General features: G+C 36.0%; 1 protein-coding gene across 1 annotated transcript in view; it reads right to left on the bottom strand.

Moving 5' to 3' along the window:
- The window catches only part of LOC150108436 (GRAM domain-containing protein 4-like), a 458,431-nt gene that overhangs the window by 85,840 nt on the left and 345,046 nt on the right, over positions 1 to 27,545 (bottom strand). The window contains exon 17 of the mRNA XM_090390467.1: positions 4,883 to 4,964. Coding sequence (XP_090246593.1) covers positions 4,883 to 4,964 — 82 coding nt within the window. The remainder of the gene's footprint in view (positions 1 to 4,882; positions 4,965 to 27,545) is intronic.

The following is a 27,545-nucleotide window of genomic DNA, read 5'->3' on the forward strand; positions in this document are numbered from 1 at the left end:
GATTCAATATAAACTAATGAAGGAGGATTCAAGATAAACTGTAACAACAGATTAGCTACTCTACTTTTTGCTGATGACCAAATAATCCTTGGAAACAATGAACATGCTATACAAAAATCATTATGCAGCCTAAATAATCTGATAAAAACACATGGTATGGAAATATTAACAGGCAAAATAAAAGTCATGGCCTTCAAAAGGTGCTAATCCAAAAGAAAGCAATATAGTAATAAACAACAAAATAATAGAGCAAGTAAATACACTCAAATATTTAGGATGCATAATGTCATATGAAAATGAAGCTGATATAGAACCAAAGATATCAAACTTTTTAAAAGTAACAGGCATTATAAATAAAAACTTTAAACCCAATTAAGTACAAATACACACATGAATAAGAATCTACAATACGGTAGATTCCTTACTTTATGACCGTAAGATATGGACAATAAACAAAGCAAATGAAAGAAGAATTGAATCATCCAAAATGAAATTTCTGTGCAGAAATGAAAAAGTCACAATAACAAATGAAATGAAAAGCAGCGAAATCAGAAATAAACTTGGAATTACTAACTCTCTAAATGAAATAGTTATTTGCTGTTTAACACGTTCGCTGCCAACTACGAGTATACTCTTAGTTGGTAAACCAGCTACACAAGCCAGCTACGAGTATACTAGTATGACGCTACCGCTGGCAACGAGATTACTGTAGTGACCTTGAAGAAGTGAAAATGCTTGGCTTGTGGGGCTAGCATCAAAACTGTGTATTCTCATAGATCGTATATGCTCTGTACAAGCCAACTACGAGTATACTCGTATGACGCTTACCGCCGGCAACGAGATTACCGTACTGACTTTGAAGAAGTGAAATTGCTCGGTGTAGGGGAACAGACTATGCCGAAGTAGCGTGGCAGCGAATGTGTTAATGATATGTTTAATGTTTCTCAGTATGTGTTCTTTCCAGTTAAATGGAAAGAACACATACTGAGAATGAATAGAAGCAGAATACCTTAAAAAATTCTAAATTATCACCCGAAAGGTACCCGATGCATAGGAAGACCCTTAAAAAGATGGAAGTGAGTCTGGAACAGGCTACTTGGCCTATAAGCCTGGAAAGGAAGAAGAAGACTATTTTTAATAAAATTTAAGCATCCAATAGTTATAATAAAAATAAAATAGTGCATTTTTGTAACTGAATGGACCCACAACCCCTTACTGTACTGGTTCTTAGTCCTATTTAAATGATTTTGCACTACACAAGATTTTACAGGAGCCTAAATACTGTGTAATACAAACATATATATATATATATATATATATATATATATATACATACATACCCAAGGTAAAATACTTTCTGCATATATATATATATATATATATATATAATTGGTTTTATGTATTCCCACACATGAACGATTATAAACCTATTGTCAGAGCTTAAAAAATTTGTGCCGGCTTACCAATTAGGCAAATATCTCACTAGTCAGATAGTTGTACTTTACCACTGTCATCTAATATATCATAATCATGTGTTTATTTTAACCTGGACCTGGTCAATTTATAAGCTTCTGTTAATACTATGGCTAATTTTTACCCTATATAACTACCACTGTTGAAGCAAATACTACTTATAGATTTGTGCACTTTCTCTGCAGAGTGATCTACGAAGAAAACTTCATGCATTTTAAGTGATACATGGCCATGTATTATTATTATTATTATTTTACGAATGATAGTATTTTTCACTATGCTTTCAATTACACTTATGTCTTGAATTACTTATGAGCACTATAGTATACATTGGTACAGTGGGAAGGCACTAAGGATATTTTTAAAGCATTTTTTTACACAGTCGGGAAATTTCAGTAAGGAAATACCATGAGTAGACATTTTACTAACTACTATAATAACAGAATTAACTCACGTAAATTATTCTTTATTTGTAGAATTTTCACCTGAGTATTACAGGCATCATCAGTATAGGTACAAGACTAATTAAACAATAACTGTTATATTCACAAAGCACCACCTAAGTAGCTAAGGTTAAATTTCCTAAATTTATTTAATTATTATTATTTATTTATTTATTTTAATAATTCAAATTTAATTATTTTGTTATTTAATTATTCAATTATAAAAAAAAAATTTTTTTAAAAAAAAACTAAATATATATGTGTGTATACAATTATATGTTATCAAAGATTTGCTGCTTTATAAAGTACTATCTCCCACAAGGGAAAAGACGTAGACCAAATGGATTACACCCAGACCTAACATTTGATTCAGATATGTGGACGACATTTTTGCCATATGGAAGGGCACCTCAGAAGAACTACAGCAGTTTCTCTCAAAAATTAATGCACTTCATCCAAGGATCCAGTTCACCCTAGAAGTAGAAGTAAATAAGCAGTTAGCCTTTCTAGACCTCTTGATTCTTCACCAACCAGATGGTTATCTAAAATTCAGTCTATAGGAAAGAGACTAATACAGGCCAGTACATCCACGCTGAATCACATCACCATCCCAGCCAAAAGGCAGGTACTATAAAAACACTAGTTCATAGAGCCAACTCCTTTTGTTCTTCAGAAGAACTTTTACAAAAAGAATTACAGTATATTAATTCCTTTCCTCCTTCATATCCAATGGGCTATAAGAAGTCCTTCATAAAAAGAGCTTTAAGTAGTAGTGCTCCAGCATCCTGTTCAAGTACAGAAGAACCTACATGTATACCTATCCCCTATGTACACGGGGTTAGTGAACGCATAGCTAAGGTGCTAAAACCACTAAATATCCGTGTGGCTTTTCGACCCATCAGAAAAATCTCCACATTCCTAATGTCTCCAAAGGACAAGCTCCCACATCTCAGCTATCCAGGTGTCTACCAGATTCCCTGCTCGTGTGGATTATCATATTTTGGACAAACAGGAAGATCTGCTCAGGTCCGGTTAGAAGAACACCAGTCGTACATCCAGTACCTTGAACCCGAACAGTCTGGAATTGTAGAACATGCCATCAACACCAGACATAGCATTAAGTGGAACAAGACAAAAGTCATTCACAAAAGTCAGTTCCTAATGGAACGGCTATACAAAGAAACATGTGAAACATTACTTCACTCCCCTAACCTAACAGATCCGATGGTCTACGTCTTTCCCCCTTGTGGGAGATAGTACTTTATAAAGCAGCAAATCTTTCCTAACATATAATTGTATACACATATATATTTATTTTTAAAAAAATTATAATTGAATAATTAAATAATTAAATTTAAATTATTAAAAATAAATAAAATAAATAATAATAATAATACATTTTTGCATTTTTGAAAATTATGGAGACAACTACCGTGTTTGAATAAAAACTTTAGTTTAACATAACTAAAATCTACATTCGACGTTTCGACATTTATGTCAAGGTCATCTTCTGGAGCATACAACTATACACAGGAAACAAGCTATACTACAATCAAATTGGTTTGTTAAAGACACTGAACAACCGCTACAACAATTGTTGGCCTGACCTCTGGTAAAAAAAAAATAAAAATAAAATTATACATCAATGCTAGAGTCCTATTATTAGTGTTGTCTACTATATACATATATTAACATCATTCCAGCCAGTTGGTATAGAATAGTTTCTAATACTAGCTAAGGATTGGCTATAGTCCTAACTTATGCTGGATCTTTCATATTAGGTAGGCTGAATGTGTGCCATCCAGATCCTTGGAATTTTCATGCCATCTTTGTTGTTGATATTTGGATGGTTTATCAGGATTTTGAACCACCCAAATATCAACAACAAAGATGGCATGAAAATTCCAAGGATCTGGATGGCACACATTCAGCCTACCTAATATGAAAGATCCAGCATAAGTCAGGACTATAGCCAATCCTTAGTTAGTATTAGAAACCATTCCATACCAACTGGCTAGAATGATGTTAATATATGTATATAGTAGACAACACTAATAATAGGACTCTAGTGTTGATGTATAATTTTTTACTGTTTATTTTATTTATGTTTTTTTTTCACCAGAGGTCAGGCCAACAATTGTTGTAGCGGTTGGTCAGTGTCTTTAACAAACCAGTTTGATTGTAGTATAGCTTGTTTCCTGTGTATAGTTGTATGCTCCAGAAGATGACCTTGACATAAAGGTCGAAATCGAATGTAGATTTTAGTTATATTAAACTAAAGTTTTTATTCAAACACGGTAGTTGTCTCCATAATTTCAAAAATGCATTCGGATCACCGTGTAAGCCTAAAAGAAAGGAATAATAATAATAATAATAATAATAATAAAATAAATTTAGGAAATTTAACCTTAGCTTCTTAGGTGGTGCTTTGTGAATATAACAGTTATTGTTTAATTAGCCTTGTACTTGTACTGATGATGCCTGTGATACCCAGGTGAAAATTCTACGAATAAAGAATAATTTACGTGAGTTAATTCCGTTATTATAATAGTTAGTAAAAAAAAGTCTGGAAATTCTGCTCTAGAAATTGAACACTAGTCTCACAATGGGTGGCAAACATCATCTCCAACCAAAAGATACACATTAATCTATTACAGCACTTTCTCACAAACATCAGTATAACACCTCTGAACATTCAGAGCCAAGTCCTTTATTGTCCACTATAGCAAATTGTTCCTAGAATCTCTATGTCTTTAGTGAAAAAATTTACATTATGACCTTAATCAATTGTTTTAAATAAAGAAAAATAGAGGCTTTTGTTCTGGTGGCATTGGTTTTGGTATATATAAAATGAAACATGCTAAAATATCCATTATTAAGAACTTCTTACCGGATACATCCCCCCCCCCCCCCACCAGGTTGAGCTATTTATTCAAATGCTCAGTGCATGCAGAATATATGCTTACCTTTTCAACTTTGGTAATGCTTTTTAAGGGTAAAACAAGATTCTTGGGTGTAACTGTTTTTGACCTCTCAAAGCAGAGAAAGCTAAAAAAAAAAAGAGTAAAGTAACTGATTTTGGTACTACATTAGTGAATCAAACAAAATTAAAACAAAATCCACAACTAGAGATATCAATATAGCAATATCAATGTCAACTTCTGAAAAGACAGAATTTCTAGGTGCTGAAACTTAGCATTGAAAAAGCACAATAATATAAAAAAAAATTATTAAGGTGACACTATATTTCTGCACAGTGTCTGTTGATTGAAAGGATGCATGAATCCTATTTTATTTATTTCATATGATGATACAACAGCCGTGAGTCCCTTTTACAAGAAGGTATAGTACTGTCTTACTCCCCCCATATTTTTATCCAGGCTCGGGATTGGTATAGCTGATGAATCAGCCTATGGCTCTGTATGAGACCACCTTTCGTCGAAAGAGACCAGATAAAGATTCCTCATGTCACAGACAGATCAGTAATATTTTATAAAGATATATATATCTTTTTAAAATATTACTGATCCTGTGTAATTTAACAATATCACTTAAACAGACTGTATGCCTATATCTAAGTTTTGAGATTTGATTGCCATTACTTGTTTATACTTTTTTTAAAAAAAAAATTACATAAACATACCTATATCTCTGTAATTATTCAACTGATGGATCATGGAGATCTTGCAGTGTTTAAGGCTTATTATCTACAGAGAACTTTTTCACAAGCCATTTCTGTTACTGAAGAAAATGACCATACTCTCATGCAATTCTGGAAAACATTCAATATTTATCATGCTATTAAAAATATTGCTGTGACTTGGGACGAAGTGACCTCTCAATGTATGAGTGGCATATGGAAAAAGACATTAAAAAGGTTTGTGCATGATTTTGGAAGTTTGTAATAGTGGGCCTAGAAAACAATCTGAATCTTGAAGTGAATCATGACGACATAATTCAACTCACAGAAAGTTCCCCTGAAGAGTTGACCAACGAAAAACTGGAGGAACAACTTGCAGAAGAGGAAAAACGAGAAAAGGAAGAGGGAAAAGAGAAACATGAAGAGATAGTTAAACAATTTACAGTGAAGGATCTTGCAGAAATGTTCTCTGCAGTTAGCGATGTTCTCAAAATGGCTGAAGACATGGACCCAATGTTGAATGCTACTTATTAGTAGAAACGAAAGTACATGATGCATTTGATGCTTGCTATGAACAAATTTATGATGAAAAGAAGAAGAGGAATAAGCAAAAGAACATCAGACATTTTCATCAAAAAAACAAAGGTTACACCAGAAGAGCTGCAACCCTGGTCCTTCACATAGGGAAGGTAATGAAGATGTGACTGTAGAGAAGATTTGGGTGATTATTCTCCTGTTTTATAGTGGCAGTAACACAACCAGGTTGTGTTAACTGTCACTATACCCAGACTGGTTTTGACCTTCATTGAGGTTTCATCAGTGGGAGCCAGACCCAGAGGTGATACTAAGGTTGAAGTAATGCAGAAGGCATAGGCAAGTAATGTGAAGTCATTAGCTTCTATATAAGAGTTGCCCTGTCCTGATTATAGTTCAGGAGCAAACTTTGTTTGCAAACACCTGGATAAAGGATTAAACCAAGTATATAATTTCTTGGTATCTTTAATTTATAATTCATATATTCCTTTGTATAATTTCCCAATACACCATATAACTCAACAACCCCCCCCCCCCCCCACACACACACACATTGGTTGGTTCAGACAAATGTGGGGTTATTGAGTTCAGATTTTTGCTTTAAGACAATCATCAAGAAATCATAGAAATATTGCAACACTTAAATACATATTCTGTATTTAAGTGTTGTAGATTAGATCTGAAATTGATATATGACAAAATGCTAAATGCTAAAAGAAAAGCTATACAAAATATTGTAATTATATGGTTATTAGGAAATTACACGAAGGAATACATAAGTTATGTTTAACCTGAAGATCGGCATTAGAATTGGAAGAGGTTGTTCTTCTTGAAGTTTCTCTTCTACAATTTTTCTTAGCTTCTTTTCAGGTATACTTGCATGAATCTTACTTGGAACACTCAGTAAGGAAATTCTTTTGCAATTCTTGCAGTCAATTTTTTTTTTTTTTTATAGATGGATACTATCACTCTACTCCAATCATCTGGAATGAGATTTTTTGACCAGGCATTCTGAATTATGAAATGTAACTGCTGTACAAATTTTATACCTCCATGCAAAAGTTGAGCAGCTCTCAGATGTAAACTGTAGACTAAAATACAGAAATATTATTGAAAAGAAAATGAAAGAGTTTGAGAACAGGAATCAAACCTTGGAGATTCAGTGGCAAACTCTGAAGGAAACATTGATTGATTCTGCCAGAGAGGCATGTGGTGAGGTTGTGTGCAAAGATAAAAAAATCAGAACTCCCTGGTGGACACAGGAAGTTAAAGAGGCAGTGAAGGAAAAGAAGAAAGCATATCAAAAGTTCCTGGCAAATAAGTCAGCTTTTACTCTTACAGAATACAGAGACAAATGTAAGAAAGCTAAACAGTGTGTAAAACTAGCTAAACAAAAGTCATGGGAGGACTTTGGCAAGAATATAGAAAATAAATATCAAGAAGGTGGCAAAATATTCTGGAGGTTGTTGAAGAAGCTTAAGAATGGAGGAAAGATGCAGTAAAAGGAATTAGAGATGATAAAGGTGAAATGAAAACAGGAGAAAAAGATATCCATGAAGTATGGAGTAATTACTTTGAAAAACTGCTAAATGAAACAAGCAGTGATGACAGCACAGTGATAAAAAACACTGACCAGGCATGCAGTCAGGAATACATATCCATACTTGAAGTAGAAAAAGCCATCAAAGGCTTGAAATGTGGAAAGGTAGCAGGAGTAGATGATATTCGACCAGAAATGCTGAAGTATGGTGGTATAAGAGTCTTACAGTGGCTGCACTGCATAGTTCAGAAAGCCTGGACAGAGGGACGAATTCCCGATGATTGGAGTAGAGCTCTCATAGTACCCATATATAAAAAGGGAAATAAAACTGAATGTGAGAATTACAGAGGTATTTCCCTACTGAGTGTTCCTGGCAAGATCTATGCAAGTATACTTGAGAAACGGTTGAGAAGAATTGTGGAAGAAAAGCTTGGTGAAGAACAAGCTGGATTCAGGCCAAATAGAGGCTGTCAGGATCAGATCTTCACTTTATGACAAATAGTCGAGAAAGCATGGGAATATAACAAAGATCTGTATTTAAGTTTTGTCGATTTGGAAAAGGCATATGACAAGGTGCCAGGAGAGAAGCTATTCAATACGCTGCAGTTATATGGTGTCGATGGGGCATTATATCAAGCAATACTTAGTCTTTATTTGAGTTGTGAGTCAGCAGTTAGAATTGAAGGAAGTACAGGAAGATGGTTTAATGTTAAATCTAGTGTGAGACAAGGATGTACATTATCCCCTCTGTTATTCATTATCTATATGGATCACATTATGAAGGAATGTTGTATTAAACCTGATATCAAAATTGGAGATGTTAATGTCAGCTCTTTGCTTTATGCGGATGATGTTATACTTCTAAATAAATCCGCTACAAGTCTGCAAGATTCTCTGACTAAATTGAATAGCTGTTGTAATAGATATGGTATGAAGGTCAGCAATAAAAAGACAAAGACAATGAAAATAGGCAGAATCATTGAAAATGTCAACTGTGTTGTGAATGGAGAACCTGTGGAACAAGTAAAACATTTCAGCTACTTAGGCACAATTTTTACTGAAGATGGTAAACTAAATATAGAAATAGACAACAGAATCAGCAAAGCTGGTATCGTGGGAAGTCAATTGAATAAATTCATATGGAATAAGAAAGAAATTAGTCGGAACACTAAATTAGCTGTATACAAGACTGTGTTCAAACCAATTTTAACTTATGGATCTGAGAGCTGGGTCAGAAGTAAAACATTTGACCAAAGACTAGAGACCGCAGATATGAGAGTCCTGAGAAAGATTAGAGGCGTGAACAGATGGCATCAATGGTAAAATATCATATTAAAAATGAGGATATTAGGAAAGAACTTGACATTGTCAGCTTCCAGGAATGCATTAGCAGAGCTAATCTCAGATGGTATGGTCACTTAAATAGAATGGGAGAGGAAAGATTAGCAAAACAAGTGTTCTCTGCCAGGTTGGCAGGAAAACGACCCAGAGGAAGACCAAGATATAGGTGGATTGATACGGTACAAAGTGCCTTAGACGATAGAAATATAAGATCTGATAATGTTGGAGTCTTGACAAGTAACAGACTGATATGGAGGAAAATTGTAGATAGGAAGTTAGTAATGATGTAATTTTTTCATGTAGTACTGTCATATCCTGTACACCCCTTGAGGGTACATGGCAGGAATTTGATGATGATGATATTTGAGCACTTCTGTTTGAATATCATCCACTCTAGCTGCCTTTCCACATTTTAGGCTTCTGAGAGGTTGTTTTTATTTCAAGTATCACTATGGATTCTTGATTGCATTCCTCTTAAATATTTTCTGCTACAGTTCTGCCACTCTCATTCAATAATCTTTTAAAGTAATTGTTTTTATGTCATTTTTTATTATCTCTTATTTGTCTTATACTATTCTTTTCTCTATTTCCAAGCTTTCAATTGCCTCCAGAACACTAACCATATTTGTTGTCTTTATCTTCTATACTGTCTTTGTATGAGTTTTGTTTGGCTACCATTACACACACTGTTCATTACACTTTTTTTATGCATTCTGTCCCTGCTGACTTAGTTACTTAAGAATTTTTGATATGCTTTATTCATTTTTGGGATTGCCCTTTTAAGTTCTTGGGTCCCCCTTAAAGACTAGATTTTTTCTCTCCTTACAAATCAGTCTCATCACTGAATTAATGTTTTCTTCAGAGTTTGCCGCTTAGTCTTCAACATTTGGCTCTTGATTTCAAAATGTTTCATTTTTTCTTGATTATTTGCACATTCACCTCTGAAAGCTGCTTGACTTTGATTATTTTTCAGTTACTTGCAAATTCTTTTCAATATAATTTTTATTTGAGCCTCCACAGCTCAGTCAGTATAGACAAAGCCCTTTGGTCGAAAAGACTTGGGTTCAATTCCCATCAGTGATGTAAGGAGCCTTTATCTGGCCTCTTTCAGCGAAAGGTGAGTTAACCGGTCTCATACAGAAGTAGAGATTTTTTTCCCCCCCAGAAACTCTGGTTTTTCATCCCTCAAAAACAGACAAACCAGCCAGTAGAACACATGCAATTTACAGACAAGAATACTTAAAGGCACAAGGGTAACCACCTTATCCTCATATTATGGTTAGGAAATCCAAAGATACTTGGAAGGCCACGGGCGCTTAAGTGCCTGTTAAAAGCTGCCTAATGATGATGATGATAATTTTTATTTTTATATTGTTTAAAACTAAATGGTGATCTTTTCCTATTTCAAACCTACTATATACTTTCGTATCCTGAATCAGAGTGAAGATGTCGCTACCAACAATAAACAGTTATTGTTGATGGGAATATCTTCATGATGATTTCAAAAACTGATCTTCACTTATTTTAATAACACAGTTTTCTTATTTCTTGTGTCTTTGCTCTATCTGAATTTGTACACATCTTTATGTTGGAACACTGTGTTAGTAATGAGTAATCCATGTCCTGCACAAAAAAATCCACCAGGTACTCACACATGCAGAAGATAGTTTGTGTTTCAAACATGCCGAAAACTATAAGGTGAGAAACTTCTAAATAATGACTATAACATGAGGATATATATATATATATATATATATATAATAGATCTTAATATGTAATAGTTATTAATATATAACTAATAATTATATTTATATATATATATAATAGATCTTAATACGTAATAGTTTGGCTTGCATTTGAATGGTTACGGTATAAGAAGACTTGAGAAAGTGTTGCTCAATGTAGTGGATGTGCAAATTCAGGGAAACTAGATTTGTTAGGGGGGGGGGGGGAGTAGAGATACAGTCCTTATGGAGGCAGTTGAATGTAAGAATGAATATAATATGCCAGAGCAAATAAGGACAACAAATCTGAGTGGTATAGTTAATATAAGGCATCAAGGTAGGGTTGGGGCTAATGGGGGTCTTAAATTCATGTACACTAATACTAGGAGTATTAGGAACAAGAAGGAAGAGTTTTTGGCCATGGTTGGCACTTCCAGACCACAGGTTATAGGTATTAGTGAAACATGGCTGACTGTAGATGATATAACTAGTGGGATTGAATGTGATGGGTATAGTGTGTTCAGGAATGACAGAGAGAATAAAATGGGGGGAGGAGTATTGTTGATGATAGCTGATGAGCTACAGCCAAGGAGAATAGAAGTTGAATTGCAGGATGGAGAAAAGAGCACATTCGAGGCCATTTGGTGTGAGATTGTGGCTAGCAGAACTAAATATACAATTGGGTGCTGCTATAGACCAGGTGATGGAAAAGATGGTGGTGACAGTATGCACAAGCAAATAGAAGAAATGGGTGGAAGGAGGGTGATTATTATGGGAGATTTCAACTATGGTCGCATTGATTGGAGTGAGGAGAGGACACACGGGAGGAAGGAACTGGATTTTATGCGGTTATTAAGGGATAACTATCTGCGACAGCATGTAATGGAAAATACTAGGGGTCAGAGAGTGCTTGACCTAGTAATTACATCTGAGGATTTGGCTGTAACAAATATGACCACATTGCCACCAATCGGTGAGAGTGATCATAGGGTCTTAACTTGGGAGGTGGCTAAAGGTGTAGACTTTTCAATTAAGACAGGGTACATGTGGAATTATCGGGCTGGAAAGTATGACAAGCTTAGGAGTTTGATTGGTTCAGTGCCATGGAATGTACAACTGCAAGGACTAGAAGTTGATAGTGCATGGGAGGTAGTTAAGAAGTGCTTGCATGAAGCAATGGCTGACTGTATACCTAGAGTCCGAATAATAAATCAAGTAGGGGTTAAATGGATGAATAACACCATTAAGCTTGAGTTGCAAAAAAAGAAACAACTATGGAGGGAATTTAAGGAGAATGGTGACCGGCAGGCACATGAACGGTATAAAGCACAGGCCAGAAGGGTGACGAGTGTGGTAAGAAAAGCAAAAAAGGATTACGAAAGAACATTGGCCATGCAGGCTAAAGAGAATCCTAAACAGTTTTTTAGATATGTAGCAAGTAAAAGGAAAAATGTACATGGCAGATTGATTTTAAAGAATGCCGATGGTAGGGAGGTAACTGAATCAGTTGAGATAGTTGAGTTACTGAGTGAGCACTTTGCAAAAGTATATCATCCAGGTGGATGATATAACGAATAAACGAATAAACCAGTAGATTATACGGGAATTGTGGTTAATGAAGTGGAGGTGAGTAGTCTATTGCATAACCTCAATGTCAATACATCTGTGGGATTGGATGGTATACCAGCTCGTGTTGTACGAGAAGCAGCTAAAGAATTGTCAGTACCCTTGACCATTTTGTTTAATTTGAGTCTCGGGTCTGGGTTAGTCCCGAGCGGGTGGAAAGAGGGGAAAATAGTTCCACTGCATAAAGGTGGTTCCAAGACTGCTGTTGTAAATTACCAACCGATTAGCATATCAGGAATCATTGTCAAGGTCTTAGAGAAAATAGTCAAGAGGAAAATACAAGATTGGATAGAAGAAAATGGGATACTGTATCGGGGACAGCATGGTTTTGTGAAGGGTAGGTCATGCCTCAGTAACTTGCTCACGTATTATAACACAGTGACGGCTGAACTGGATAAGGGTAATGGGTTTACGGTGATTCTACTGGACCTTGCCAAGGCCTTTGATAGGATTCCACATGGAATTCTAATCAGTAAATTGCAGCATATGGGAATGGACATAGGGTTGGTGAGATGGATAGGAGGGTGGTTGACGGAGAGATATCAGAGAGTGGTTTACTCGGGAGTAGAGTCCACAAGACGGCCTGTGACTAGTGGTGTGCCACAAGGATCTGTTCTTGGACCACTGCTGTTTAATTTGTTCATAAATGATATAGGAAATGATCTGAGAGGAACAGTTCATTTGTTTGCGGATGATGCGAAGTTGGGTAGGGCAATAGTGAATGCAGATGATGTCAAAATTTTGCAGGATGATTTGGATAGATTGGAGGTCTGGGCTAAGGAGAATGGATGTCAGTTTAATGTGGCAAAATGTAAGGTTATGCATTTTGGGGTGAAAAGATTGGCGGCAGCTTACTGCATTGGTGGAACCGTGCTCCAGGAAATTGATGAGGCACGAGATTTAGGAGTGTTGGTAGATAAGGAATTGATATTTAGGGGACACATTGCAAAAGTGACCAAAACAGCTCATCAAATCACTTGGTTGCTGAAGAATACGTTGACAAGCAGAGACAAGCAGGTTATTGTTCCTCTGTATCGAGCCTTGATAAGACCCCATCTAGACTACTGTGCTCAGATTTGGTCACCTAGGTTTCTTCTTGATGGGGAGGAGGTGGAGAGGATCCAGAGGCGAGTGACCAAGATGATAGCAGGTCTGTGGAATGAACCGTATGAGAACAGGTTGAGGATTTGTGGGTTGCAAAAATTGGTTGATAGGCGGAGAAGGGGAGATATGATTGAGACATTCAAATTACTGAAGGGTTTCTATAAAATTAATTCAGAAGATATTTTTGAGAACAGGGCTGGTTGTGGGAGGACTAGGGGACATCCATGGAAACTGGGCAAAAGTGTGGTTAGTAAAGGTGTTAGAGCTGGGTTCTTTACTTTTAGAGTAGTGAATGAGTGGAATGCGCTCCCTGAGTCTGTGGTGGATGCTGTGACAGTGAATGAGTTTAAGGCGAGGTATGATAGATACTGTATGAATGTCAAATAGTTGTGATGAATATGATTTGGGGCCTCCCTCGATGAGTCTAATGACTCCCTGGAGTTTCCCGTAATAATAATAATAATAGTAGTTATTAATATATAACTAATAATTATATATATATATATATAATAGATCTTAATATGTAATAGTTAATAATATATAACTAATAATTATATATATATATAATTGTTCCCATAATAATAGGTGCTTTAGGTGGCATCCCTAAAACACTGAAAAAACATCTAGAAGCACTCGAATTAGATGGATTAAAAACTGGGCAGCTGCAAAAGGCTGCTTTGTTCGGCACAGCTTACATTTTCAGAAAGTATTTCCACAACTCATAGGTCCTTGGGTAGGGCTTGAATTGGTGGAATATAACCAGCCTTTTCTTAAGACTGAGGAAGCAAATCAAGCTTTGATGAATATTATATATATATATTCAGGTAACAAATTATTATTACCTTGCTCTTTTCTCCAAATTTTCTCAAAACATTCCAACATGTCTGGTATTTCCTAATTTGCTGTATAGATTTCTAAAACCAGCTTTTTCATTGTACAATTTCCCACTCTGAAATTTGTCCACATAACTTTACTTGAAATCATCTACCCTTCTCATGAAGTTTAGTACTGTATGTTTAGTGTATAATGTTAGAAAAGGAATCCTTCTTTCCCCTAAACCAGTGATGGCAAACCTTTTTACCCAGGTCAAACTTTTTTTTTTTTTTAAATATTGATGTTGTTGATGTGCCACTTGCATACATGCATTATAAATGTAACTACATAATCATAGATGGTGACTTATATCATATTAGGCTATTTATTTAATAGGACATTGATATAAAATCTATGAATTCATATTATACAATTAATTTAATAAACTGAAATTACAAACTTACATTACATTTAATGACTTTTCTGTTGATGACTACTGGTAGAGTGTTCTTTCAATGAACAAACCTACCTTCGCCTTAACTGAGAGTGTTCTTACACGATTTATCGCAGTTTTTTCATCAGAATACCAATATTTTTCAACATCCAAGGTGTGTCACCTGAAACCTTCCAGTGTGTCAGTGCTGACACACATGTCATAGGTTTGCCATCACTGCCCTAAACCCTACTGCCTGAATATAATTTCTCACCTCTTCTCTAATGACTCAAAAATCCTTTACTTCTTCCTTGAAGATTTTTCTGGAGAAGATTTCAATTTTTTATTCTGATATTTGTCCACATCACAAGTGTTATTCTTGAATAACACTTTCTGTTATTCAAGAAGTTTATGTTTGCTTCTAGAGCTGAATATTACTGCTACTCTTCCCTTTCTCTGATCAGTGTAACCTAAATGTATATCCTCATGTTATAATCATTATTCAGAAGAAGTATCTCATCTTTTTCTACATGTTTGAAACAAACTACTTTCTGCATGTCTTCTTTCTGGCAACAAACAGGAATTCTAAGATGAACTATACAAATATATATTTTTCTGGAATTACTCTTTACCTGTTTTGGTCTTAGTTTCAGTAATACTATCTGCTATTACTAAAAACTTAGAAGACCAATTCAGAAAATCCTTCTAAATTATACATAAGATGATTTATTCAAGTACTGAGGATAACAGCAAGGGAATAAGTATTAACACGCTTGCTGCCACGTTCCTCAGGCATAGTTTGTTACTGCATGGCAAGCACTTTCACTCCTTCAAGGTCAGTACGAGTAATCTCGTAGCCCGCTTATCAGACAGAATTTTGTTTCATATGCCAACTATGAGTAATCTCATAGCGCATCAATTAAAATAAAAATAAATAAACAATGGGAAGCACATTATTGTCCCATGTGCCACGAAAAACCACCATTGCGTGTGGAAAATTGTTTTAAAGTGTACCATTGGTAATTCTATTTACAAATTACAGGTTATACTACGGGTAACTCGTGCTCGGCATAGGAGGTCGTTAATTAACATACGAGTATATTTGTAGTTGGCTTGTGAGGCTAATATATAATATACTATACTATAGTTTTGCTGAAATTATTTTCCTTCTACCAAGCCCCCAGACGTGCTCTCAGGTTTACTCACAAGCCAAGGGTCCAAATTAAGGTGCTTATACTACGGGTTAACTCATGCTTGGCATATGAGGTCGGTAATTGACATACGAGTATATTCGGAGTTGGCTTGTGAGGCTCATATACCAACTACGAGTATACTTGTAGTTGGCAGCGAACATGTTAAATACCAAAAATGAAGTAAATTTCTTAAATTGGAAATTAAACAATGAGATAATGCATATTTCTAGAACATTTGACCAGGTGAGACCTACTAGCCAACTGTAATTTTATCTATATTGCAAAGTCTAATTGGATAGACAGTTTTCTCATCATCAAACTCCTGACGTACCCTCAGGGAGTATATAGAATATTATGATAGTACTATATGAAAATGTTACATCATTACTAATTTCTTATTGACAATTTTCCTCCAAGACTCCAATATTATCATATTTTATATTTCTGCCCCCTTAAACACTTTTCATTGTATCAATCCATTTAGATCATCTTCCTCAGGTATTAGTTATAACTAGTCCATGTCCTGAGCAGAAATCCAGGTACTTATTATCATTAGCTATGCTGTTTTCTCCAACTTTTCCCAAAACATTTCTATATGTCTCACGCTTTCTAAATTTATAGTTTTGCTGATGGCAGTACATTTCACCTTTATTCATTTGACAAATTCTTTGGTGCTTTTAAAACAGATCTCTATAACATTTTCACTTGGGTGATGGTAACTTAGTTTAATGCTACTGTAACAGATGCAAGTGTATTTAGATCTTTTATCCTTATGCTTTAATTTACTTATAGTTCCTATATATGATGTTTCTTAACTATTATTTAATTTCTTCTCAGTTGTGCAATCAACTCTTGGCTGCCACTTAATTTACTGATAGAGTGTGCAAACTTAGCTGACTGCCTCTGGCAAGTGCTAATTCCTTTGTTTCAATTCTGGTGCTAATCTTTCTTCAAATTTAGGAAAAATTTATTTAATTATGCTGCGCCATCCAAAATTCTAGACAAGAGGAAATTTCATTATCAAGGATCTAGCAATCAGAAATGCACACTATTCCTTAAATCTATATTTTCTGTTCTAAACTTTAATGTCATACAAATCTTAAATTTCTCTGCAGTCGTAGCTATCTTTAAATGTTAATTCCGCACAGATTCAAATTTTCATGAGCTGTGCATTGAGAACAAGATCAGGCAGACTATTTAATTGACAAAAAATGGATTTATTCATAGAACTAAGTAAGATACAAATAACAACATTTATGTGGTTAAAAACTAAAGCTATCAAGCAGGCTAACATTAGTTAACAAAACATATCCAGGTCATTCTTTACATCTCATTACACAATTCTATATCTCTTATAAAGCTAAGTTTAAACTCCTAATTGCTTAACATTTCCAGCTAATCATTCAACAATTCTCAGAACTAGGAACTAACAAACTAAACATGCTATAATTCATTTAACACAATTCCTTACAATTCTTAATCCTATGACTTTACGGTTCCCCATTAAGATTGTGGTTTTCTAAAGTCCTATCACGCACTTTAAATCTAGTAACTAATCAGTTGTTTTCTCAGATTCCTATTACTCCTCTCAGTACAGAAGTAAATTGAATAAGATACTTTACCAGGGTTCTGGAATTCCTTGGCTTTCTCCTAGATCATCTGTAGGATGTCTGGGTCTCATTAATCCTGCATCTGCATAATTCTTCCTAATAAAACAGACTTGCGGGTTCGGTGATGATTCGGTTCCTTCGGTGTAGACAAATCTCGGTCTACACTTGAACTGGATTTCTGCTTGACTGACGCGCTGCCTATGGACATTATCCGCTTCAATCGTACTCCTATCACCATCCTCGGGAACACCGGAATTAGATGACCAGCACAACAGGAAAAAAAGGGAGAAAAAGCCTCGAGTTTGCATCACCCAGCTCTACATATCTTTGTCGCGATGTTCTCCCTCTTACGTCACGTTCTTTCTCTCAGCACCTAAATTTTCTTGCACCCAGTGCTGTCACTCCTCCTAGCATGTTTACGGGTAACTTCAGTGCGCAATTCAGTCCTTGTGTATGTGACTGCCTCAGGTCTTCATTCCTAATCCTTTTAGCTCGCTAGTACTATGACTCAGATGTTCACACACTAATATAATCCTTACATATTTTCAAGTTCTGATAACTTCACAAGAACTAATAACAGTACAAGGCATAAGTAAAATATTTAATAATAAGTTATGAACCTTATCGATAATTCACAATCAACTTTAATTTTAGTAATGTACAAATATTGCTCCTGGAATTTTCTTACTTGTTAGATCTGAATGAAATAATTTAGAATAAATTCTCTTTCATTCAGGATTTAACACTACCAATCATATTTTGTGATCTTTCTCAGAAACAAGATCCTAATTCACCTTACTTGTCTTTCATAATTCTCAAATCGCCATGCAAGATAAGACAATAAAAAGGTCTCATCTTAAAGGCGCCTTTAAAGACACAAAAGATCAGACTTTTCCCCTGTTCAATTCCATGCAAATCCCGAATCTGCTCAAACATTAGGACAGAATACTGTCCTAATGTTTGATATGGTGCACCAGAAAAAATCCCTAACATTGTTGATGTCCAGAAGAGGGTAATCTCACTAACTGATAATTCCTTCTCACCAATGCCATGTTTCTGCCTTATGTGTACTTTCACTGACACTCTTGTGTTGAAATAACATCCTTCCTCCAAGTTCTAGCACACCTTTTATGACATGAAAGACAACTAACACCATCTTTTATAATTAAACTAAAAACCAACAATACCAGCATTTTCTTTAGTTCTTTCATTCCATTCGTCCCTATTTTCTGGAATGGTCTTCTCACAGTATTCCATAACAAATTCAAGAATGTCAATATTCTATCCTCACCCCCTTCCTGTATAAGGCATTAACTTACACTGTACTTATACACATATACTATGCTAAGTTCTGCAAAAATGAAGATATTGATATGCTTTGTTCTATTTAAACTTCACCAATTTTGGAAATATAATAAGGTCGTCTGGTAGCATCCTCTAAAAAGAGGATTGCAGCAGATGAGCAGCTCTTCTCTATTTCTCTCGGCCTGTTGCCTCCATCATTCTTAAACCAGTTCATTCCACGATGTCATTAAACCACTCTTTGGTTGGCCTTCCACGTCTTCTCCTACCTTCGACTTTCCCTTGTAATATAGTTCTTGTCCATGACTCACAATACTCCAGAGACTGTTGCTTTAACTATTCCAATTCTCACACCTATTTTAATATTCTTATTTATTAAAATTCTCTTCATTTCCATAAATGCCAATTTAGCTTTACCTATTCTATTTCTAATGTCCAACTCTGAAGTCCCTTTCTTTGAGATCCAACTACCTAAATATTGAAATCTTTCCACTTCTAAAATCTTTACTCTACACCTTATCTTTGCATTAGCTCCTATTTTTATGCCCATCATCATCTTGGTCTTCTTTGTGTTAATCCTTATTCTGTACTCTTTATAGGAGTTTTCAATTCTTTGAACAATTTGTTGTAATCCATTTTCGCTTTCTGCCATCACCACTACATCATCTGCATACCTTAAGTTATTGATGATTCTTCCATTTATTTTTATTCCTTCTTCTACATCCTCAAGTGACTCTCTAAGCATCTATTCGCTATAAAGGTTAAATAATAATGGTGATAACTTATATCCTTGTCTAACTCTTCTCTCCACCGGGAATTCTCCTGTTTCCTCTCCATTTACACATACTGACACTGTTTATGTCCAATATATTCTCTTTAAGTTTTCCAAATCATACGAGTCAATATCAATATTTTCTAGAATATCAAAAAGCCTTTTAAGTTTCACTGTATCAAATGCCTTTTCAAAATCTAGAAACCCCCAAAACACCTTTCCAGCATAGTTTAATGTTTTCTCCCCAATAATTCTTGCACAAGTTATTGCCTGTCTAGTTCCTCTGTTGGGTCAGAAACCAAACTGTTCTTCATTCATTTCTTTTTCTATTTTACTCTTAATTCTCTCCAAAATTATTTGTGCCAGAATTTTTGCTGTGTGAGTCATAAGACTTATCATTCTAAAATTATTACAGTCTAAAACTCCCATCTTTTTTGGAATGGGGATAAATATTGATCTTCTAAACTCCTCTCCTATTCAAATTATCAATAAGTTAACCAAACCTTTTACTGCAATTAATCGGAGCATAAAAGATGAAGATGGAACTCTTATCACGGATAACCAGAAAATAGTTGATAGATGGAAATATTATGCAATCAAGCTTTTTCAAAAGGACCCTCAACTGATTGATGATATTTTGGATGGAATTTTGCCAGGAGGTTTGGAGGAAGGAGATTACCTAATATTAAAAGAAGAACTCATTGCAGCAGTTAGCTGCTCAAAAACAGGAAAATCACCAGGAATTGATGGTGTTACAATGAGACTGATAAGCGAAGGAGGTGACATCATCATTAGGAATAAATTGCTAAATTTATTCCAGGATGTATGGAACACAGACTTGGCCTTCTGATTGGCGGACTTCTGTCCTTGTACCTATTCCTAAAAAGGGAAATGGCAATAAATGTAGCAACTATAGAACAATAAGCCTTATTAGTCATCCAAGCAAAATCCTGTTAAAAATATTATTGTCAAGAATCAAAAAGAAAATAGAAAGCAGATTATCAGATGAACAAGCAGGTTTCCATAAGTCTAGAAGTACAATCGACCATATTTTTACAATACACATAATAGGCAAAAAATACATAGAACAACAAAATAATTTGTCACAACATTTTAGACCTTCACAAAGTTTTTGACTCAATATGGCACGAGGCATTATGGAAAATTTTAGAATATTATGGTATTGACAACAAAATCATTACGATTATTAAATCTCTTCCTCATCTGATATGAGAAAATTGAAATTAAAAATTACAGCAGTGAACCGTTCCAGGCACAACAGGGGGTAAGACAAGGATGGATCTTGTCCCCTCTTCTTTTTAATTGTTTTCTGGAATATGTCATAGATGAAGCTCTTCATGAATATGACACTGGAATGGTAGTTGGCAGACTAAGAATAAACAACTTACGTTTTGCAGACGATATCAATTTTCTGGCAGAAAGCGAAGAAGAATTACAAGACATAACCAGCCGCGTTTTCAGAGCATTAAAAAAATATGGATTATACATAAACCTACAAAAAAACAAAAACAATGATAACCTCAAAATCAGACATTGAACTCTTAACGATACAAATTGGCAATAAACAAATTGAGAATGTAAACAAGTTCACTTATCTACGAAGCACGTTGAGTCAAGATGGTCGCTCAAAAACCGACATTTAATACCGAATTGCTAAGGCAACTGTGGTCCTACAGAAGTTAAAACCATTGTGGGGAGATAACAGAATAGCAATCACAACCAGACTAAGACTAATTGACACCCTGGTGAATTCTATCCTCTTGTATGGTATTGAGACAATCAGTACAAAAACTGATTGATTCAATAGACAGGAGAAAAAGGGAAAATATTCTGACAGTCATCAGAAGAAGACAGATGAAATGGTTCGCACATGTGGAGAGGGCTACTGGCATTCCAAAGCAAGCACTAGAAGGAATTGTTCCAGGATCAAGGGTTAGGGTCTGACCTCGATTAAAATGGACTGATAACATCAATAAATGAACAAATTCCTTCTTTTCTCAACTGACATCAAGAACAAGAAACCAAGATGATTGGAGGAGGCTAACAAAGAATATCACCAATGGACCATAAGTGACCCAATGGTCCATTTAGGACTATGGGAGAGAAAGAAAGAAACTCATCTGGCAATTCTTGTCCCTCGTAAATTCCATTAATAATTTACCATAACTCTTCCATACCTTTTTCACCTACCGTATATTACTGCGTATAATGTGAAAAATTTAATTTATGGTAAAAAATACTACTTAAAGTTAGGGGTTCGCATTATATGTGGATCTTAAAAAATGTAAACTTCTTATTAGACTTGCACACACACAATATATATACTACCTAATGCCTATGGAATCCCCTTGGTGGGATATTAGCAGTTATATCGGTTTAACTACAGTTCATTTTAAATATTATTCGTTAAACAAACCTAGCCTAAAAATGAGCCAACAGAAACGTAAACGTTCATCTTTTGAAGCAGGATTTAAATTACGTGTTGTGCAGTTTGCAGAAGAACATAATAACAGTGTTGCTATGAGAGAATTTGGTGTAGCAGAGAGTAATATCAGACTTTGGCATAAGCAAAAAGACAGTCCTGAAAAAATCTCCAAAACCAAACGTGCCCGTCGTGGAGATGTACCATCCTTTCCAGAACTCGAGGAAGAGCTAAATGAATGGATTTTGACGCAACGACAAGATGGCATTATAGTAACAATAAATGCAATTCGTTTTTGAGCTCTACAACTCAAGAATGATACTCAAGGACACACCAGGTATTTCATCTTTTCTTGCTTCGCCTGGGTGGTGCAACTGATTTATGGAACACAAAGCATTAACATTACGACACAAACTGCGCAGAAGTTACCAAAGCAGCTTGAAGAAAAAGTGGAGTCCTTCCATAAATTTATCATAAAATTACAGAAGTGCGATGGATATGAGCTTTCCCGAGACGTCCATGTACTTTGATATGCCTGGAAATCGAAAAGTAAACTCAGTTGGTGAAAAGAGTATCCTCTTAAAAACAACAGGACATAAAAAAAAAAATGCATATTACCGTTGTTCTAGCATGCATGGCAGACGGAACCAAATTAAAGCCGACAGTGATATTTAAAAGGAAGAAAATTCCGAAGTATATGAAATTTCCACCAGGTGTCATTGTTCGTGACAATCAGAAAGGTTGGATGGATGAAGGTGTACAATTGTGGCTGGATCAAGTATAGAACATACATCCAGACAGCATGTTATGTCAACGAAGCATGCTAGTCTGGGATATGTTCCGGGCGCATTTAACGGAGGCAAGCAAAGAGAAAGCAGGTGAGTTACGTACAGACGTAGCAGTCATGCCGAGTGGTCTAACTTCTGTTTTGCAACCACTTGATGTCAGCTTGATTAAGCCGTTTAAAGATCACTTACGTGAAAAATGGAGAGAATGGATGTCATCTGGTTTGGTGAAGATAACAAAGGGTGGGAATTTTCAGAAGCCTGAGATGATCCTAGTCACCAGCTGGTTAAAGAAGCTTGGGATTCGATACCATCTGAAATGATTCAATGCTCATTTCTTAAATGTGGAATAAGTAATTCAATGGATGGATCCAAAGATAACATCATATACGAAAGCGAGGATGACGCACAACAAAATGGAGAGCATGATGACGATGATGACAACTGCTACACTGATGATGCAATGCCTACAGATGAATTTATAAATGAAATGTTCGATGACTCAAAAGATGAAGAATTTAAAGAATTTTGACATTTTGTTTTAAAATAAATATTTCTTTCGTTAATTCATATTGTATAATGTTATGTATTGTATAACATACATAACCATAACATTATACAATATTGTATATTGTATAATGTTATGGAAGAAGATTAACAGATCGCATTATACAATATTGTATAACGTTATGGTTATGTATGTTATACAATACATAACATCATACAATACGAATTAACGAAAGAAATATTTATTTTAAAACAAAATAAATCAAACAAAAGTTCTAGTTCGCATTATACGCGAAAATATATGGTATATATCTTATAAGTTCTATCTGTATACCATGTATTCCGGGGGATTTTACTTCTTTCATCTTTTGAATTGCTAATGATAACAACAACAATAATTGATAATAATACGGTACCAAGATGCAAACTTGTAAACAATGAAACTGCATGGTGTAAATGCAACATATGTATAAGCTACAAATCAGCAGTAGAATGGAAGATGGTTTAATTTATGGTTAAAAGAAGATTGTTAATCTAATAGCAATTTCTTATACACACACGGACAAAGAAATTAGCGCACCAATCCGGTCATCATCAATAGCGCGTTGCACCGCCTCGTGCAGCGTTACATGCTGCAATACGGTCCGGCATGGTGGCGAACAGACACCCCATGTTGTTCTGTGGCAGACTGGCCCACACGTGTTGGACGCTGTGCTCCAAATCCCGGATATTACGGCACAGTGGGAGCTGGCGTTTCAGCTACTCCCAAACATGCTCAATAGGGGACAAGTCCAAGAAGCGGGCAGGCTATAGAAGTGTCTGTACATGATGTAGGCAGGCCTGGGCAACCTGAACCATGTGTGGACAGGTATTATCCTGCTGGTATCCCGGCCAGGAATGGGAGAACGCGGGACTGTAGATTCACATACCGCTGCCCCGTCAATGCGCCACGTACCACTACGAGGGGTGATCAGCTATCGTAGGCTATGGCTCCCCAGACCATAATGCCTGCAGTGCGGGGGTTGTGATACTAGATAGCGAGGTCGGGATTGTGTCCTTGACCAGGGGGTCCTCCACAGCCAGATACAATGATCATCTGTCCCCAAGACGAAGCGGCACTCATCACTGAAGACCACACGTCGCCAGTCTGTGGCGTTCGACGTTGCTCTTGCCTGGCACCACTGCAAACGGAGTCAGCGATGTTGCGGTGTTAATGGGAGCACACGTAAGGGGCACTGGGATCGTAGATTCCCCTCTGAAGGCGTTGCGAAATGGTTCGTGGGCACACAGGAGCTCCTACATCTGCCTGTATATTGGATTGGACTGGGTCACCGTGGGATCAATTCATGCTTGCTGCACGATTTGTCCGTCGATCCTCTCTAGCATTGGTCCTCCTGATCTGACCGGTGCCGCTCTGCTGTGTGGCAGTGTCAGAACGTGTCCACAGCTCCCAACACTGTCAGACGGTATGGTCAGAACGGTTCATGTGCACGTCTATATGGCACACTGACCACCCTCCGGTTTTCAGGCCGATGATCATGCCTCTGTCAAAGTCCGTAAGTTGCTTAAATCGACGTCTCTGGCGTCTACCCGGCATTATTGTTACTCTGTACTCTAGCTTGCGTCTAGTACAGAGCGACTAGTGAAGATGGTATGTACAGAGTGATTGCTAAATCTTGCAAGTGTTGTATATCAATTGGAATTACCTTACTGTATATATCATGTTCTATTCAAACTTCTGATTGCACATGCACATTTTTACAAGTGAAAAAAGGTATGAATGGAAATCCGAGTTCAGGATCAGGAAAATGAGAGTGGTCAGAACGAATTCTCTACTCTACAGAGGCTAGAATAGAGTAAACAATGTTGGTAGTGGAAGAAAGGCCTCAAAGACAAGGGAATTGTTTTGTTTGTATACAAATATCAGGGGTATTCAAAATAAGACAGCTGAGTTTATTACATTAATTGAGTAAGTATACCCAAAGATAATTAGCATAAGTGAAACTTGGTTGTCTGAGGATGATGTGCTGTCAGGAATAGAAATGAAAAGATATACAATTTTCCAAGAAGGATAGAGCGGTGAAAAGAGGAGAGGGCAAATGGATTGCAGAGGAATTTTGTCCACAAACTGTGGAAGATGATAGTACACTGGTGTAAACCTAAGGACAAACACTATTCTTAAAGATTGCAACTACAAATTTAGAAGAATCAGTTTGTGGCAATTTGTATAACTGATGATTTTAAGTAGAAAGTGGGTACACATTCAAATTTTCAAATTACACACAATAGGGTCATGTAGTAGAACTCAACAGGATAAAAGGCAAAAGATTGTGGTAAGCAGATTGTATTTGAAGGAAGCTCTTTTCATGAAGGAATATAGTTGCAAACTTCAATGTCTTTTCTAATGTCTCAAAGACATCATCTAGATGATTTTGCATGGAAAAAATTATTGGACTTGAAGAAATCCACAGAATTAGTGATATTGCCAGAGTTTGGAATCTTGCATAGCACTGTATCCAGGCTCTGAGTAGCATTCCAAACCAACAGAATGTGTTCCAGAGGTTTGCTAACAGGTCATCCTCACTCTATCATGGAGCACAAAGATAGATTTTTGGTTATAACAGCAAGACATAATCACACCACAGCAGGTGCACGGATATCTCAACAAACTGTGGCAAGACATCTGTGACAAGAAGGTCTATACACTCAAAGGCCTGTAGTCTGTGTCCCTTTATCCACAGTTCATCATACAGCATTTTCAGTGGGATTGTATCCATAAAAATTGGATAAGACATCAATGGATTAATGTACTCTTTACAAGAATGCAGGCAAGAGTCAGTTTAATCTTTCCTCCAATTCTAGATGATACTTGATCTGGTGTGAAAGTTGTACTGCTTACCATTGCGAGAATGTTCTGGGAAGGGTTATACATGGTAGTGCTGGGATCGTGGTATGGGTAGGCATTGTGTTTAATGGACACATTAAGTTACAAGTGCTGAAAAGGGACTATGACTGATATTGCAATGAAGTTCATCAATGTCATGTTTGATTGTTGCATGGTGTTGTAGGCAAAGAATTCGTTTTTTTGGATGACAATGCTACACCACATCATACACAAGCATAGGAGATGTTTCTGGAGACCAAGGATATTAACTGAATCAAGTGGCCAGCATGCTCCCCAGATCTCAACCCAATAGAACATGTCTGGGATGCCACAGGGAGATACACTGCTGCTCGAAATTCTCCAGAAAATAAAGCTGTATATTTGCTCTGAAGGAGGAGTGGGCCAGTCTGCTTCAAGAACTCCTGAATAACTTGGTGCTAAGGAAGGTATGATGTTGTGAGAGCTGCATCACAGTTGAAGTTGGACATATTCCATACTGAAATATCTCGATCTGCATAATTTTCTGTAAGCACTGTACATTAATTCCTTAACTTCTGCCAAATGTATTGCAATTAAATTTATACAAAATTTATAACGTTTTTTGTGTGATATAATTTATTGGTATGCTGGCAATAAATTTGTGTCCACATTTGGCTGTAGTCATGAAAATTTTTTCATATGCAGGTAAAAATGTTGTTTGTCCTTGGCTTATCGACAATAGCGTACATGTGTAGATTCTGACTTTGTATGGTGTGAAGTTGAAATTGACAGGCTAGTATATCTGATAAAATGCTGTTATTAGCTAAGGAATATAGAGAAGACTGATTGTGAAATGTCTAGCCATGGCTGGACAAGTAAAAACAAGGTGATCCTGATAGGATATTTTAATTACAGGAATAAAGAATAGAAGTAGGAGATATTGTATGGGAACAAGGAGAGAGTGAGTGTTGAATTTCTGAAGGATATATATTTTAAGCAACATGTGACTGAAGCAACTAGAGGCTTTAGTATTTCGGATTTAGTGATAACTTCACAAGATGTAGTTGTTAATGTGATATTGACACCGCCACCAGTTGGTGAGAGTGATCATGAGATACTTGTCTGAAGATTACTGAAAAGATTACTGCGAAAAAAGGATATATGTGGAATTATAAAGTGGGTGATTCAAATTATAGACCGGTCTGTATAACTGCAGGTGTAGTCAAGGTGTTGGAGAAATTGCTTTGGAATAGAATATGACATTGGGTTGATGGGCATAGTATTCTTTATGATGTAAGCATGGATTTATAGGATAGTATCTGAAACAAGCAATATATAACTTCATACTAAGAGTTAAGCAAGTAAACAAAAAAGGAGTGAAATCAAGCAAGCTGTGTTG

The sequence above is a fragment of the Typopeltis vanoorti genome, chromosome 3 (assembly GCF_054136105.1).
Source record: "Typopeltis vanoorti isolate ZY-2024b chromosome 3, IOZ_Tvanoo_1.0, whole genome shotgun sequence".
Classification (NCBI taxonomy): Eukaryota; Metazoa; Arthropoda; class Arachnida; order Uropygi; family Thelyphonidae; genus Typopeltis; species Typopeltis vanoorti.